Source organism: Martes martes (assembly GCF_963455335.1).
Source record: "Martes martes genome assembly, chromosome: 2".
Classification (NCBI taxonomy): domain Eukaryota; kingdom Metazoa; phylum Chordata; class Mammalia; order Carnivora; family Mustelidae; genus Martes; species Martes martes.
The window spans coordinates 58,638,833-58,652,408 of NC_137889.1; the positions used below are offsets into that span (position 1 = coordinate 58,638,833).

At 46.2% G+C, this 13,576-nt stretch overlaps 1 protein-coding gene across 1 annotated transcript in view; it reads left to right on the plus strand.

Annotated features, from left to right (window-relative positions):
- Nucleotides 1-10,727, plus strand: part of FBXO16 (F-box protein 16) — a gene marked incomplete at both ends in the record, with an annotated part of 31,357 nt that extends 20,630 nt beyond the window's left edge. The window contains one exon of the mRNA XM_080796306.1: nucleotides 10,545-10,727. Within this exon, the coding sequence (XP_080652432.1) occupies nucleotides 10,545-10,727 (183 nt within the window). The remainder of the gene's footprint in view (nucleotides 1-10,544) is intronic.
- Nucleotides 10,728-13,576: the final 2,849 nt, after the last annotated feature.

Genomic DNA, 13,576 nt, shown 5'->3' on the forward strand with positions numbered 1-13,576 from the left:
GGCTTTCAATTCTAAAGCTGCCTCTTTACAGCTGCTTCATTTACCCACCTTTGATGGGAATCACTGATAGAAGATGCAAAGAAAGCCTAGATCTGATCACTAATGCTTTCTGATTTTGAAGACCAATTATTAAAAATTAGATAAATATTAAGAAATGTCCATTACAATTAGTTATGATAATAAAATTCCATACCGAACAAAACAAAAAATAGCAACACTATCACAGTATAGTGAGTACTGCTATCGTAATTAAACTTAAGAAATTTTCCTGTCGTGTATAAAGACATGGGATTTTTTTTTTTTTTTTTTTTTTTTTTTTTTAAATCTTAACAGCCAGACCCGCAGTGCCTGTTCGGGAAGGGGAAGGAGCAAGCTGTCTCCTTGGGGGAAAGCCTTCTTGATGAGTTTGTGAGGAGGGATGCCACCTTGAGGGCTTGGATGCTACAGACACCTGGACTTCAGAGTGGGGTAAAAACCTGCTCTGCAGGAGATTAGAGGAAGTTTGTTGTTTCTGCTCCTGCTTGGGAAAGGGGTGGGGGGCGGTGCAGAGAGGTGGTAGAGAGAGAGCCAGCCAGGAGAGAAGCTCAGGCAGGTAGGGGAGCAGGGCCAGGATCCATTCTGATTGAATTTATTTGCTGTTGCTGGGATGTCAACCCTGCCTTCCATCTCTACAGTAAATTCTCAGTTTCCACATGAAAGCAAGATCTCAAAAGTCTTGAAGTCCAGAAAAACAAAACCCCCCAGGACCATTCATAAAAACCCAAGGGTGGGTTTTGGACTTCCTGGGCCGTGGAGGTACATTCGGAGAACCCCAGCTGACATCTTGTTGCCTATCATTTTTCCTTTTTCCTTCTTCCTACCAAATTAAGTATAAAACCTGAAATCCCACATTCAGCTGTTACTTGGAGAGGAGAAGTCATCACTTTCTAGGTTCTGATTTGGCCTCGGATGTCAAAAAACTTGCCTTTTCACAGCATTTACCTAAATACAAGTAACAAAAGTCTCAGATTGCCTGTTTACTCTAACTGCTTTTTTTTTTTAAAGATTTTATTTATTTGATAGACAGAGATCATGAATGAGTAGGCAGAGAGGCGCTCGCTCCCGGCACCCTGAGATCATGACCTGAGCCAAAGGCAAAGGCTTAACCCACTGAGCCACCCAGGTGCCCCTACTCTAACTGCTTTTGATAAGACCTTACCTTTTTCTGTGCTCTGTGAATTTCAGCCTCTGCACTTAAACCTTCTTCAACACCTTCCAAGATAACTTGATTCTTTGTGCTCTGTTTTTTTAAATGCTTCTGTAAGCTTTCTCACCTTTTTCTTTTTTCCCCTCTCTGAGTCAGAAGAGGAGGAAAAAAGAATGTGCCCCAAAGTGATACCTGATTTTTGTCATGGGAAGAACTTGGTTTAAGAATCGGGCAACCCAGGGGGCACCTGGGTGGCTCAGTGGGTTAAAGCCTCTGCCTTCAGCTCAGGTCATGATCCCAGCGTCCTGGGATCAAGCCCCGCATCGGGCTCCCTGCTCAATGGGGAGCCTGCTTCCTCCCCTCTATCTCTGCCTGCCTCTCTGCCTACTTGTGATCTCTGTCTGTCAAATAAATAAATAAAATATTAAGAAAAAAAAAAAGAATCGGGCAACCCAGAGTTCTGGCCTCTGCTCTACAATTAACTAGCAGTCACTCCGCCTGTAATTCTTCATTTTCCCATTTATGAAGTGAGAGTTGCGGGGCACCTGGGTGGCTCAGTTGGTTAAGTGACTGCCTTTGGCTCAGGTCATGATCCCAGGTTCCTGGGATCGAGCCCCACACATTGGGCTTCCTGCTCAACGGGAGCCTGCTTCTCCTTCTCCCACTCTCCCTGCTTGTGTTCTCTCTCTGTGTCTCTTGCTTTAAAAAAGAAGAAGAAGAAAAAGAAGAAAGAAATGAGAGTTGGGATTACAATATCTTAAAAGTCCATTCCAGGCTATAGTCTGGATTTGTGGGACCCCACAGTCCCCTACCCATCTCTTCTGATACCTGAGGGACACAGCTGTGGTTAACGTGACTTTACATAGAATGCCAGAAAGAATCCATCATACTCGTAAGTTCTGATGATCAATCAATCAAAACTGGTTTCTGTCTATCTTTTTCTTGGAGCTTTAGAAAATACAGTCGAGTCTAACAAGATTATTTATGAAACAAATGTACACTTGGTTTCCTGCGGGCAATCTTTATTAGATTTCTTTCAAATTCTGATGACTTCCCCAGGTATTTGTTTTATAACATCTATTTGGTTTGGATGTGCAGAACTAGAAATCTCTATAGGACAGATTTTTCATCATTTAACTCAGGCAGTGAAATTCCCAAGAATTCCATCTGGAATGCAGAGTAAGAAAGAACGTGGGCTTTGCCATCGGACAGACTTGAGCTCTTTTAGCTAAATGGTGCGACTTGGGATAAGTTACTAAACCTTTTGGAGCTTCCATTTCTTCATCTGTGAAATGGGACTAATGATAACTCCCTTGCAGGATTGTGATTTGGTCCATTTATTAACCTCTGGGAGGTTCTGTCTCCTCATCTATAAAAGGGAGTTAGGAATGACACTAACCTCACAGGGTTGGAAGGAGGGCTGTAAAGCATTTAGGTTAGTGCCATGCTCAAAGAAGCATTCGGTAAATCGTAGCTAGTATGGGGGGTAGTAACATTGGGCTAGATCAAAATCCCACGAGATCAGCACCTGAGGCTACAGGAGAGAGGGGAGGTAAGAAGCTGCAGAGGGAGGGGTGAGCCAGGCAGCCAGGGTAGGGGTTGGGCGGGGGGGAGGGGCTTGGCAAGAGGCTCCAGCCTATGGAATAAGCTTCTCTTTCTTTCTTTCTTTTTCTTTTTTTTTTTTTTTAAAGATTTTATTTATTTATTTGACAGACAGAAATCACAAGTAGGCAGAGAGGCAGGCAGAGAGAGGAGGAAGCAGGCTCCCGGCTGAGCAGAGAGACTGATTCGGGGGCTCAATCCCAGGACCCTGGGATTATGACCTGAGCTGAAGGCAGAGGCTTTAACCCACTGAGCCACCCAGGCGCCCCTAAGCTTCTCTTTCTTGCTTTTACTTTTGCTTCCCCTTAGTTTTCTTTATCTTTCTCTGTCTTTTCTTTCTCTCATGCTTTCCACTGTATGAAAAATGGTTGCATCCATAGCTGTATATTGAAATGTGAGCCACATATTTTTTTTTTTTCCTGCTTGGTCTCCGTACACTCTTGTGCCTGCCCATAGTTCATGCATTCACTCCTCATCTTTGTTAGGTTTCATAATCCCACTCTCGGCCGGACAGCGAGTGTGTGTTGAACTCCATGCTGCCGATTCTGTGCCTCCTGTACTCCATCGCTTGCTAATTACAATATTGGTTGCTGTTACTTTTTGATACCTAAGAGAAGAAAGGGCCTGCTGGCTGAGAATCCTGGGGGCAGAGTGAACTGTCAGGCAGGACCACTACTTAGAGTCTTTGCATTTATCCTTTGCCTCTAAGAGAGCATAGTTTTCTTGTTCTGTCTTGTTATCTCTTGTTGTATGATGCTATGCGTAATAAATTACCCTGGCATTTCCAACAGGAGTGACTCGACCTGCTTCTCTTTCGCTGAATGTTTAGATGGCGACATAATGCCTACCTGCTCTTAAGAGTTACATACAAAATATCTGACACAAATTGGCTTCTCTTTGGGATCAGCCAGAAGAGAGGAACCATGTTTGTGAGTTCTGGAGTATTATTAGTTATCTACATATTAGTTATGACAGAGATTTAATCACTGCTACTACTGGGGTTTTAAAAATATATGTATGTGGACTGCCTAGCTGGCTCAGTACTTAGGGCATGGGATTCTTTTTTTTTTTTTAAGATTTTATTTATTGGACAGACAGAGATCACAAGTAGGCAGAGAGGCAGGCAGAGAGAGAGGAGGAAGCAGGCTCCCTGCTGAGCAGAGAGCCCGATGCGGGGCTCGATCCCAGGACCCTGGGATCATGACCTGAGCCCAAGGCAGAGGCTTTAACCCACTGAGCCACCCAGGCGCCCCTTGGGCATGGGATTCTTGATCTCAGGGTTGTGAGTTCAAGCCCTGTTTTGGGCCTAGGGCTTGCTAAATAAATACATAAATAAATAAGTAAATGGGTGTGTGTATAACATTTAACAATATGGTTTTTCACCACAAACTGGAGGAGAAGCCAGTTCTCTAAGACATGGCTGTTTTGCAATTCAAGTTCACCCTCATTGCTGACAAATGACCATTGGAACTCTATGGCTTGTTTGCATTTTGTAACACATCCCTACCTTACTTCACTTGGGAGGCAGAAGAGTGCTGTCACACAGTCTTGGATTGAAATTTCCAAACCTTGCCTGGGGTTGCTTAGCCTTCCTCCACAGCTCACAGCTTGACCCCGAGGTTACTTAAAAGATAAACCAACCGCAAAGACAGGCCTCTGTCTTCTTTTTTTTTTTTTTTTTTTAAAGATTTTATTTATTTATTTGATAGAGATCACAAGTAGGCAGAGAGACAAGGCAGAGAGAGAGGAGGAAGCAGGCTCCCTGTGGAGCAGAGAGCCCGATGTGGGGCTCGATCCCAGGATCCCGGGATCATGACCTGGGCCGAAGGTAGAGGCTTTAACCCACTGAGACCCAGGCACCCCAGGCCTGTGTCTTCTTTAAAACTCTGTTGACGATTTCTCCCTCACAGTTCTTCTCTGTGTCTCATGGAAGCGGAGTGAGCAGGGAGTGAGCAGGGGAACACCCCCTCCGCAGTGTTGACCAAAGCAGTGTGGACCACATGGGTGTGCGCAGCAATCCGAAATCCCAAGCAGACAAGAGGACAGCAGGGATCCTCCTCACAGAATCCTAGATGGAAAAATCCAGGCAGCAGCTCCATCCTAGAGGTTAAGCAAACACTGAGTAGAAGCCAGGATGAGTTGTAGATTTTCTTCCCAGAAGGAAACCCCTCCAGGTGGGCACTCCTCAGCCACCTTTTCTATCCTCTGAGCCTTCATCCCCACCAATGGCCCTTACTTATGGCTCAGTCCCCATCCTAGGCTGAGGCAACTTATAGGAATGAGTTGAAGTTGTGTTTATATGACTAAAACAAACACGTCTTTTTTTTTTTTTAATTTTATTTATTTGACAGAGAGAGAGAACAAGCAGGGGGAGCTGCAGAGGGAGAGGGAGAAGCAGGCTCCCCGCTGAGCAGGGAGCCCAATATGGGGCTCAGTCCCAGAACTCTGGGATCATGACCTGAGCCGAAGGCAGACGGTTAACCAACTGAGCCACCCAGGCGCCAAGGGTGAATTTTTAAAAGTGGGGAGGTGGGTAAGGTCTCCTACAGAGTGAAGATTATCACCTTCTTTACTGTTCTTTACCATATCACAGGCTCGAGACGATTACATGAAATAATAAATATCACCCGAGTGATATTGGCTAAGCATCCAACTCTTGATCTCTGTTCAGGTCTTGATCTTGGTCATGAGTTCAAGCCCTGCGTTGGGCTCCACACTGGACATGGAGCCTATAAATAAAAATTAATTAATTAATTAAAAATATTTTTAAGAAATAATAAATGTATGACACTTAGTACAATGCCCAGCAGCCAGATATTTGCAAGTGGTGGTGAGGGTGATATTTCCAGAAGAGTGTTTGGCACACTACAGGGGCTATCATTTTTTAAAATATTTTAAAAATATTTTTATTTATTTATTTGACAGAGAGAGAGAGATCACAAGTAGGCAGAGAGGCAGGCAGAGAGAGGGGGGAAGCAGTCTCCCCACCGCACAGAGAGCTGGACTCAGGACTCGATCCCAGGACTCCGAGATCATGACCAGAGCTGAAGGCAGTGGCCCAACCCACTGAGCCACCCAGGTGCCCCAACCGGGCTATCATTATTGTTACTATATTTCTCTGCTTTCCATATCCACATATTCCTTTAACTAATCGATTCTCTTATGTGATCCCTGGGTTTATCCAATGGTGTTGTTTGTGTCAGTGATTGTTTGCAAATTTTTGCAAGTAATGTGCATGGAGAACCAGAAAATAAAATTCAGTTGGGGAGTGACAGACACAGGGATATAGTCAAGCTGGTATCCATAAGTTGTTCCTGGGTGACAGCCCTTCTTGGGCCTTACTTCGCCTCCTGTTTTCTCACTCAGCCTCAATAGCCTCTCCCCATTCTCACTCCTCTGTGCCCGATAAAATGAACATCCAGTCTGAAGATAGGAGTTTTTTATCCCCGATTCAATACCCACTTGCAAAATGGTTTCAGCCGCTGCCCTAAAATGAAAGAGGAGGAATTACTGGCATGTTTATTCATCTATCCCACAAGTATTTTACAGGTACAAGAGTGGATGCGAGAGATACCACCATAACAAGATACAGTCCCTGCCTTCCGCGTGCTTACAGGCTGGAGGGGGGCAGCTTCCAGTCAAGGAATGGTAATTCCTGGGTATCTGGGTTGGGCAATTGTGTTCACGCTCACTCCACCCACCACTGAGACTGGAAATGAGGCAGGACATGCTAGGTGTGAGGTACCTGTGAACCACAAGCATATGCATTCAGAAGAGAGCTAAGTTTATGAGCCAAGAGCTCAGGAGGGACAGTGGGGTGAGAGATAGAATCCAGCAACTGAAGACGTGGGCACAGATTGCCTAGGATGTGGGCCAAGAACTGAACCATGGAGAATTCTGTTGTATAAAGGATGGCCTTCTATTTCTCTTCTATGTCCTTCCATTTAAAGACATGCTGACAAGACTTGGAGATATTATTGGGTAAATATCTAGAAAAAGAACAGTAAGAGGGCCCCTGGCTGGCTCAGTTGGTAGAGCACACGGCGACTCTTGACCTCCTCGGGGTTGTAGGTCCAAGCCCCACGTTGGGTGTAAAGATTACTTAAAAATAAAATCTTTAAAAGAAAAGAAAACAATAAGTTCAACCAGTGAGAAAAATATATTTATTTTTAAGATTTTATTTATTTGTGTACTTGTTTGTTTAGAGAGCACATGAGCAGGGTGAGGGGCGGGGTGGGGGGGGAGAGAGACTCTCAAGTAGACTCTGTGCTGACCGTGGAGCCCAACACAGGGCTCGATCCCACAACCCCGAGATCATGACCTGAGCTGAAATCCAGTCAGATGCTTAACTGACTGAGCCACTCAGGCACCCTGAGAAAAATATATTGAAATTATAGATGGTCCCTGGCTTCCAACCGTTTGATTTACGATTTTTTCAGCTTTGTGGTGAAGCAAAAGCAGTACACATTCGTTTTCAACCATACACTGAGTTTTGGACTTTGATCTTCTCCCAGGCTAGCAACATGCAGCGTGACACTCTGTTGTGGTGCAGGTCAGGGTCCACAGTCAGCCCCACAGTCACCAGGATAAGCAACTGAAACACTTAGCAACCATCTGGGTCTCACTTTCAGTGCAGTATTCAGTACATTACAGGAGCTATGCCACACTTTATCATAAAATTTGTGGGGGCTTTGTGGGGGCACCTGGTGGCTCAGTGGGTTAAGCCTGTGCCTTCAGCTCAGGTCATGATCCCAGGGTCCTGGGATCAAGCCCCGTATCGGGCTCTCCGCTCACTGGGGAGTCTGCTCCCCAGCCCCCCTCTGCCTGCCTCTCTGCCTACTTGTGATTTCTGTCTGTCAAATAAATAAAATCTTTATTAAAAACAAACAAACAGACAAACAAAACAGGCTTTGTGTTCAATGCCAGTGCGAGTGTTCTGAGCGTGTCTAAGGTAGGCCAGGCTGCGCCAGAACGGTCAGCAGAATAGGTGTCTTCCTGCTTTTTTCTTCGACTTACAGTATTTTCCACTCATGATGTCTTCATCGGGACATAACCCCATCTTAAGTTGAGAAAGATCTGTAGCTGATTCCATCTCTCTTCACAGGAACAGAGTGAGGAAAAGCTATAGCAGGTGGACCTGCACAGAAATAGAGATAATTTATAACAACACCGTAAGAGCGACTCCCTCCTATGGGGATGTATGCAGAGGCTCCCACATGAAGGCATGATCAATTATTAAATCCATTTCTAGCCCCTTCTCCCCCCCTCCAGAGCACAGTGAGTGGGGCTGAAAATTCTAAGCTTCTAATCAGGACTTGGTCTTTCTGGTAACTGGCCCCCACCTAGGAGCCCCTCCAGAGTCACCTCAACAGGACAGGAGATGCTCCTAAGTGCTCTTATCACTTAGGAAATTACAAGGGTTTGAGCTCTGTGCCGGGAACATGGGACCGAGACCAATATGTGCTTTTCTATTATCTCATACTCAGTGTTGGTATAAAAGAAATTCCCAGTTATTTCAACCAGATCATCAGATGCTTTAGATCAAGATCCAAGACTGTCAGATTTATATCCTTTAGGTAACTTCCGCATGTTTTCCCCTTAAATCTTATTTTTTCTCTTGTGATGATGGACATTAAAGTCTTAAAATGAAGAAGGTCTGTGCATTTGTTTTCAGAGACAGAAAAAAAGGGTGGTTGTAAGGAGACCATGTTCCCAGAGCCGATCTTGGAGGGAAGAAAAACCCAACAGTCTCAATAGGTGGTGACAGTTACTGGGGGTGGGGGGAGGGGTAGGGGGGTGGGAGCAGTGGAGGGGCTGGAGCTTGGGGGCCAATCCCTGCAACCTGCCTTGGCTAAAAAAAGGAGAGCTTGAGAGGAGCCTGCCTCAGCACGTGAACTTCCCCCCACCACCCAGGGGGATTAGGAGAAAGGGGTTCCTCAAATGCAGTGATAAATCAGCTTTGCAGAGTAATAGGATTAAATTCAAAACTGTTACAGGTGAGGTGTGACTAGCCTGTTCTTGTATCCCAGAGAGCTAGGCCTTTTCTTCATTCAACAGGTATTATTCTGCTTTCATTGTTACTAAAATAGCACAAAGGAACACCTCTATTTGTTCTCTTACCTTATGTTGATCTTAGAACAACACCGAAAATGCTTACCCTAGTTGATCTTAAAACTTACACTGGAAGCTTCAAAGGAGGGAAGATTGTTTGCTCCCATTTCCTGCCCTTTTTCCTCTCCAATTCTAACAACTTGCTACATTTAATCCCAGCTTTGCCTACCTTTTCCCCAGAAAAATCATCAGCGAGCATGTATAGGCAGACACCCATAGATTCACTGAAGTGTCAGAGGGCAGCTTTGCTCTCAGGGAGTTTGCAGTCTTGTCTGGGGACAAATAATTACAGCCAGGAGTGAATACGAATGTCCAAGAACATGGGAATGGGAAGTCAGACGTCTCACTAATAATGGCTGCAAGAATCCAGCTGAGGCAGAAATCCCGGAGGGTTCGGCACCTGAGTGGCTCAGTCAGTGAAGTGTCTGCCTTTGGCTCAGGTCCTGATCCCAGAGTCCTGGAATCGAGTCCCACACGGGGCTCCCTGCTCAGCAGGGAGTCTGCTCCTCCCTCTGTCTCTCTGCCTCTTCTCCGGCTTGCAATCTCTCTCTCAAATAAATAAATAAATAAATTTTAAAAATAAAAAAAGGAAGAAAGAAAGAAAGAAATCCCTGATGGTCAAGACACTCCAGCTTCTTGGAGAAGGATCTCGAAGGACAGGTTAGATTTAGAGAAGAAATAGAGTATGTGAGGCAAGACTGTGGGGCATCTTTGTGGACTAACGAGGGACCCTATTCCCTGGCCGAGAGAACAGGAGACAGCAGTCATTGGCCGAAGCAGTTTCTGATTCAGTGAAAGTCTCAGGTAGGATTTGCCCAGATTAACAGAAACCCTGTGTGTGGCGAACGTACCCAGCAGAGCATGAGAGAGATGTGACAAGTGTTCTGACGGCCGGGATGAGCCGGCTCGATGTGGAGTCGTTGGGTGGGGATTGTGTTCAGGGCGGGTGACAGGGTCTGTACATGTGCCCTGTCTCCTTCTCTCTGCACAGTAGGGGCCAACGTAAGAGGGACCTCGTGAGAGTCTGTTGCTTGCGCTCCCAGCAGGCTCAGCTCGTGTTCTTGCTTTCTCTTGTTCTCTCCTCCTCTCCCTCTTCCCTTGCCCTCTCACGGCCAGATGTCCCGGAGAAATCCTTTCTCACCGTGAGTTTTGGTTGGAATGTCAACTTGTGACATTTGCCTTTTTAGAGTGAATGTGTGCATGCACAGATCAGTAGTGAGTGTGAAACACGGGAGCTCTTCCAGAGCTCACCTGGCCTGAGAGCCTCATGTCTCCAGGCATGGCTCTGACACCTTTCTGCTCTGTGAACTCAGGCTGGCAAGTAAACTGGCCTGGCCTGCTCTCCAGTTTCGTTGATTTGTAAAACAGATATGCTAATACTTCCCTACTTGCCTGGTGGAATTTCCTTGAGGTTCGCATGAAATTACAGTTGTGAGAGCACTTTGGAGGCTAACAGATGATTCTTAGCTCGAGGTGAAGATTGCATGGGGGTTAGGGGTTGGTGACATTGGGAGGTCTCAGTAAATCCCATCCAGCCCTATGATTTGAGAAAGCTGTCTTGCATCATTAAAATAAGTTTAATTATATAGCTTCCTGTCTGCTGTTTTGGGGGCTGTCCCTGGAATGATCTCTTTTTCCTCTCTAGATATCCCTAAGTGCAGAACCCAGCGCCGCTCTCCGAGTTCCCGCTCATCTCGCCTGGTCTCCTCACCGGTGGGCAGGGCTCCGGGCCACCGAAGCAGACACAAAGGTCCTCATGCAACCTCTTCAGAGGCACCCTGGGCTTCAGGCGTTACCCGGCCAGGCTCCAGAGCCGAAGTCAATTTAAAAACATGAAAGGATTTTGGTAGACATGACAAGGTGCTCTACACATTGGAGAGATGTTACTACACATTGGAGAGACGTCCTCTATTAGAAACTTTCAGGTTAGGTACCTGCTTGGGAAAGGGAGTCCTACAGTATTTCAGTAAAAGGTATTCATGGCAGAAGTGCTGACGTGGTTACAAAGTTAGATACAAATGTGAGGATAGGTACCATGGGGTTGATAAAGGGACCAGGATAGCAACAGTGGTAATATTGGGTGTACGGGGCCGGGTCCCAGAAAGGTGCAGAGAGCCGACTCCCAAGGCTAGTTGAACTGTTTAATGGGGGGCTGTTTACCATGGTGTCTTGTTGGCTGGAGCTGCCATCACCCAGTACCCCTGCCTTCATCTGGTCCAGCTGCTATAATGAAAATACCGTAGATGGGTGGATTACAAACAATAGACATTTATTTTCTCACAGCTCTGGAGGCTGGGAACTCTAAGGTCAAGATGTTGGCAGGGTTGGTTACTTCTGAGGCCTCTCTCCTTGGCTTGTGGGTGGCCACCCTCTCCTCCTGTCTTCATATGGTCTTTGTTCTAGGTGGTCTGTGTCCTCATCTCCTCTTATTACAAGGATACACGTCAGATCAGATTAGGGCCTGCCCATATGAGCTCATTTAACCTTAATTACCTCTTTGAAGACCCTAGCTCTAAAGAGAGTCCAGTTCCAAGGTCTTGGAGGTTAAGACTTCAATATAGGAATTTGGGTGGGAGGTTGGAGGGAGTGGGACACAATTCAGCCCACAAACAACACTGAAGGGGGTGTTAAGAGAATCAAGATAAGATGGTGAACCACCTAGGAACTGGCGACAGTGGAAGCCTTTGTCAGCCTGTGGCCTGAAGAGGCAGAGAGGAAAGGGCCTGTTGTTCCCAGAACCCAGTGAGAGCTGTAGCCACAGGCGAGGGGCCGCCCAACAGGATGTATGCTCTGTGGTGGAGGAACACAGTCACTATGGATAACAAGGCCTAGCAGGGAAGGAAGAGGGCAAAGACCCAAGCCCTCTCTCTCCCCCCACCCCTCTACACTCCTAATAGCACTTGGCTTTGGTCAGACCCACCCAGAAGTCCAAGAACAAAGGAGCCTGGGAAGAAGTGTGGCCAGGAGTGGGTGGGAGGGGTATTACATGAATGGGACTGTGAGGAATAAGCAGCACAATGGGGGCAATGTAAAAATTTCCAAAGAAGGAATTAGAATTAATGTTCAAGCAATGTAAATGGGCCTCAAAGAGTCATTGGAAAGCAGAAAATGTTACTTGGCTGCAAAAATATTAGTCAGACCTTCTAAACTAAACCACCTGCTCATGTAACCATTTCAAGGTCCAGAAGTTATCATTCTAGGATACTTATTTACCTAAGTAAAGCAGAATGATAGAAAACCAAATGTTTGTCTATCACGTAATGTTGAACACTCATGATCTTGTGTTCCATACTGTAATATACATGCATAATATATATGTAACATGTAATATATATGTATGTGTTACATATATATTATATACATCACACACACACACTCTTGTTTTTGAGTGGTTCAAAATGGTGGCCTGGAAAGATGGCGGAGGATACAGAGGTTTGGATGCCTAAATGATTGGTATAGGACAAAACACAACCAACTTATAATTGATTAGTTTGCACCACCCAAGGTGATACTAACACATGACGCTGAGGCAGAGAAGAAAAAAAACCCCACACCCAGTATGAGACTTGGTGTTCTTCCCATGGTCAGAGCAGATGACTCTCAGTTAAGATTTCTTCTTTGGGAGGGCAGAGGCCTCATGCTCAGCCCTCAGAGCCAGGGGCAGCTGTGCCACTGGGGTGGCCTACAGCTCTAGGATTCTGCGCTGCTTTGTCCCAGTGAACCCTCTGGGTGATGTCAGGATCCAGTCACATCGTGGGCCTCTGTTGGAATGGGCCAGCCTGGAGTATGTCCCTGTCTCTTCTAAAATAAACCAGAGGGGTGCCTGGGTGGCTCAGTGGGTTAAAGCCTCTGCTTTCGGCTCAGGTCATGATCCCAGGGTCCTGAGATCGAGCCCCGCATCGGGCTCTCTGCTCAGCGGGGAGCCTGCTTCCTCCTCTCTCTGCCTGCTTCTCTGCCTACTTGTGATCTCTGTCTGTCAAATGAATAAATAAAATCTTTAAAAAAATAAAAAAATAAAATAAACCAGAATATTTTGGGGCAAGGACCTATCAAGAGAAAGAAGGGCTTGTCTAGTACAGGTGGCTCCCTCTTGTCTTAAGCTGTATTTGGGTTATCTATTCCTATAAAACAAACCACCCCCAAACTTGGCTGCTTATAACAACAGTCTGTTATTCCCCTCATAAATGTGCAGTTTGGGAGGGGCCTGGGGAAGAGCTTGTCTCTGATCCACACAACATCCTCTGGGTCCTCCCGACAGAGGGCTGGGAGATCCAATTCCAAGATGGTGTAGGGACATGGCTGGGAAGTGCGTGTGAGCCTTTCATTGGATGTTCAGCCAGGGCTGAGGGCAGGGCCCCCTGTTCCTCTTCTTTGGGGCTGGGGTTCTCGTAGCATGGGGACTGGGTTTGAAGGATGAGCATCCCAAAAGAGAGACAGGTGGACTCTGAATCACCTCTTTTGTCCTCGCCTTGCAAGTCATACAGTGTCACTCCATTATCGCTTGGTGACCACAGATGCTTATCCAGTTTTAAGCAGAGCAGGCACAGACATGGGAGAGCTGCGAGGTTCTGGAAGAACGCCTGGGATGGGAAATATAATTGGGCCCATTTGGGAATAGACTGTCTGCCTCAGGATGGTTCCCTAGGTGACGCTTACCCTCACTGGTCACAGCGTAGT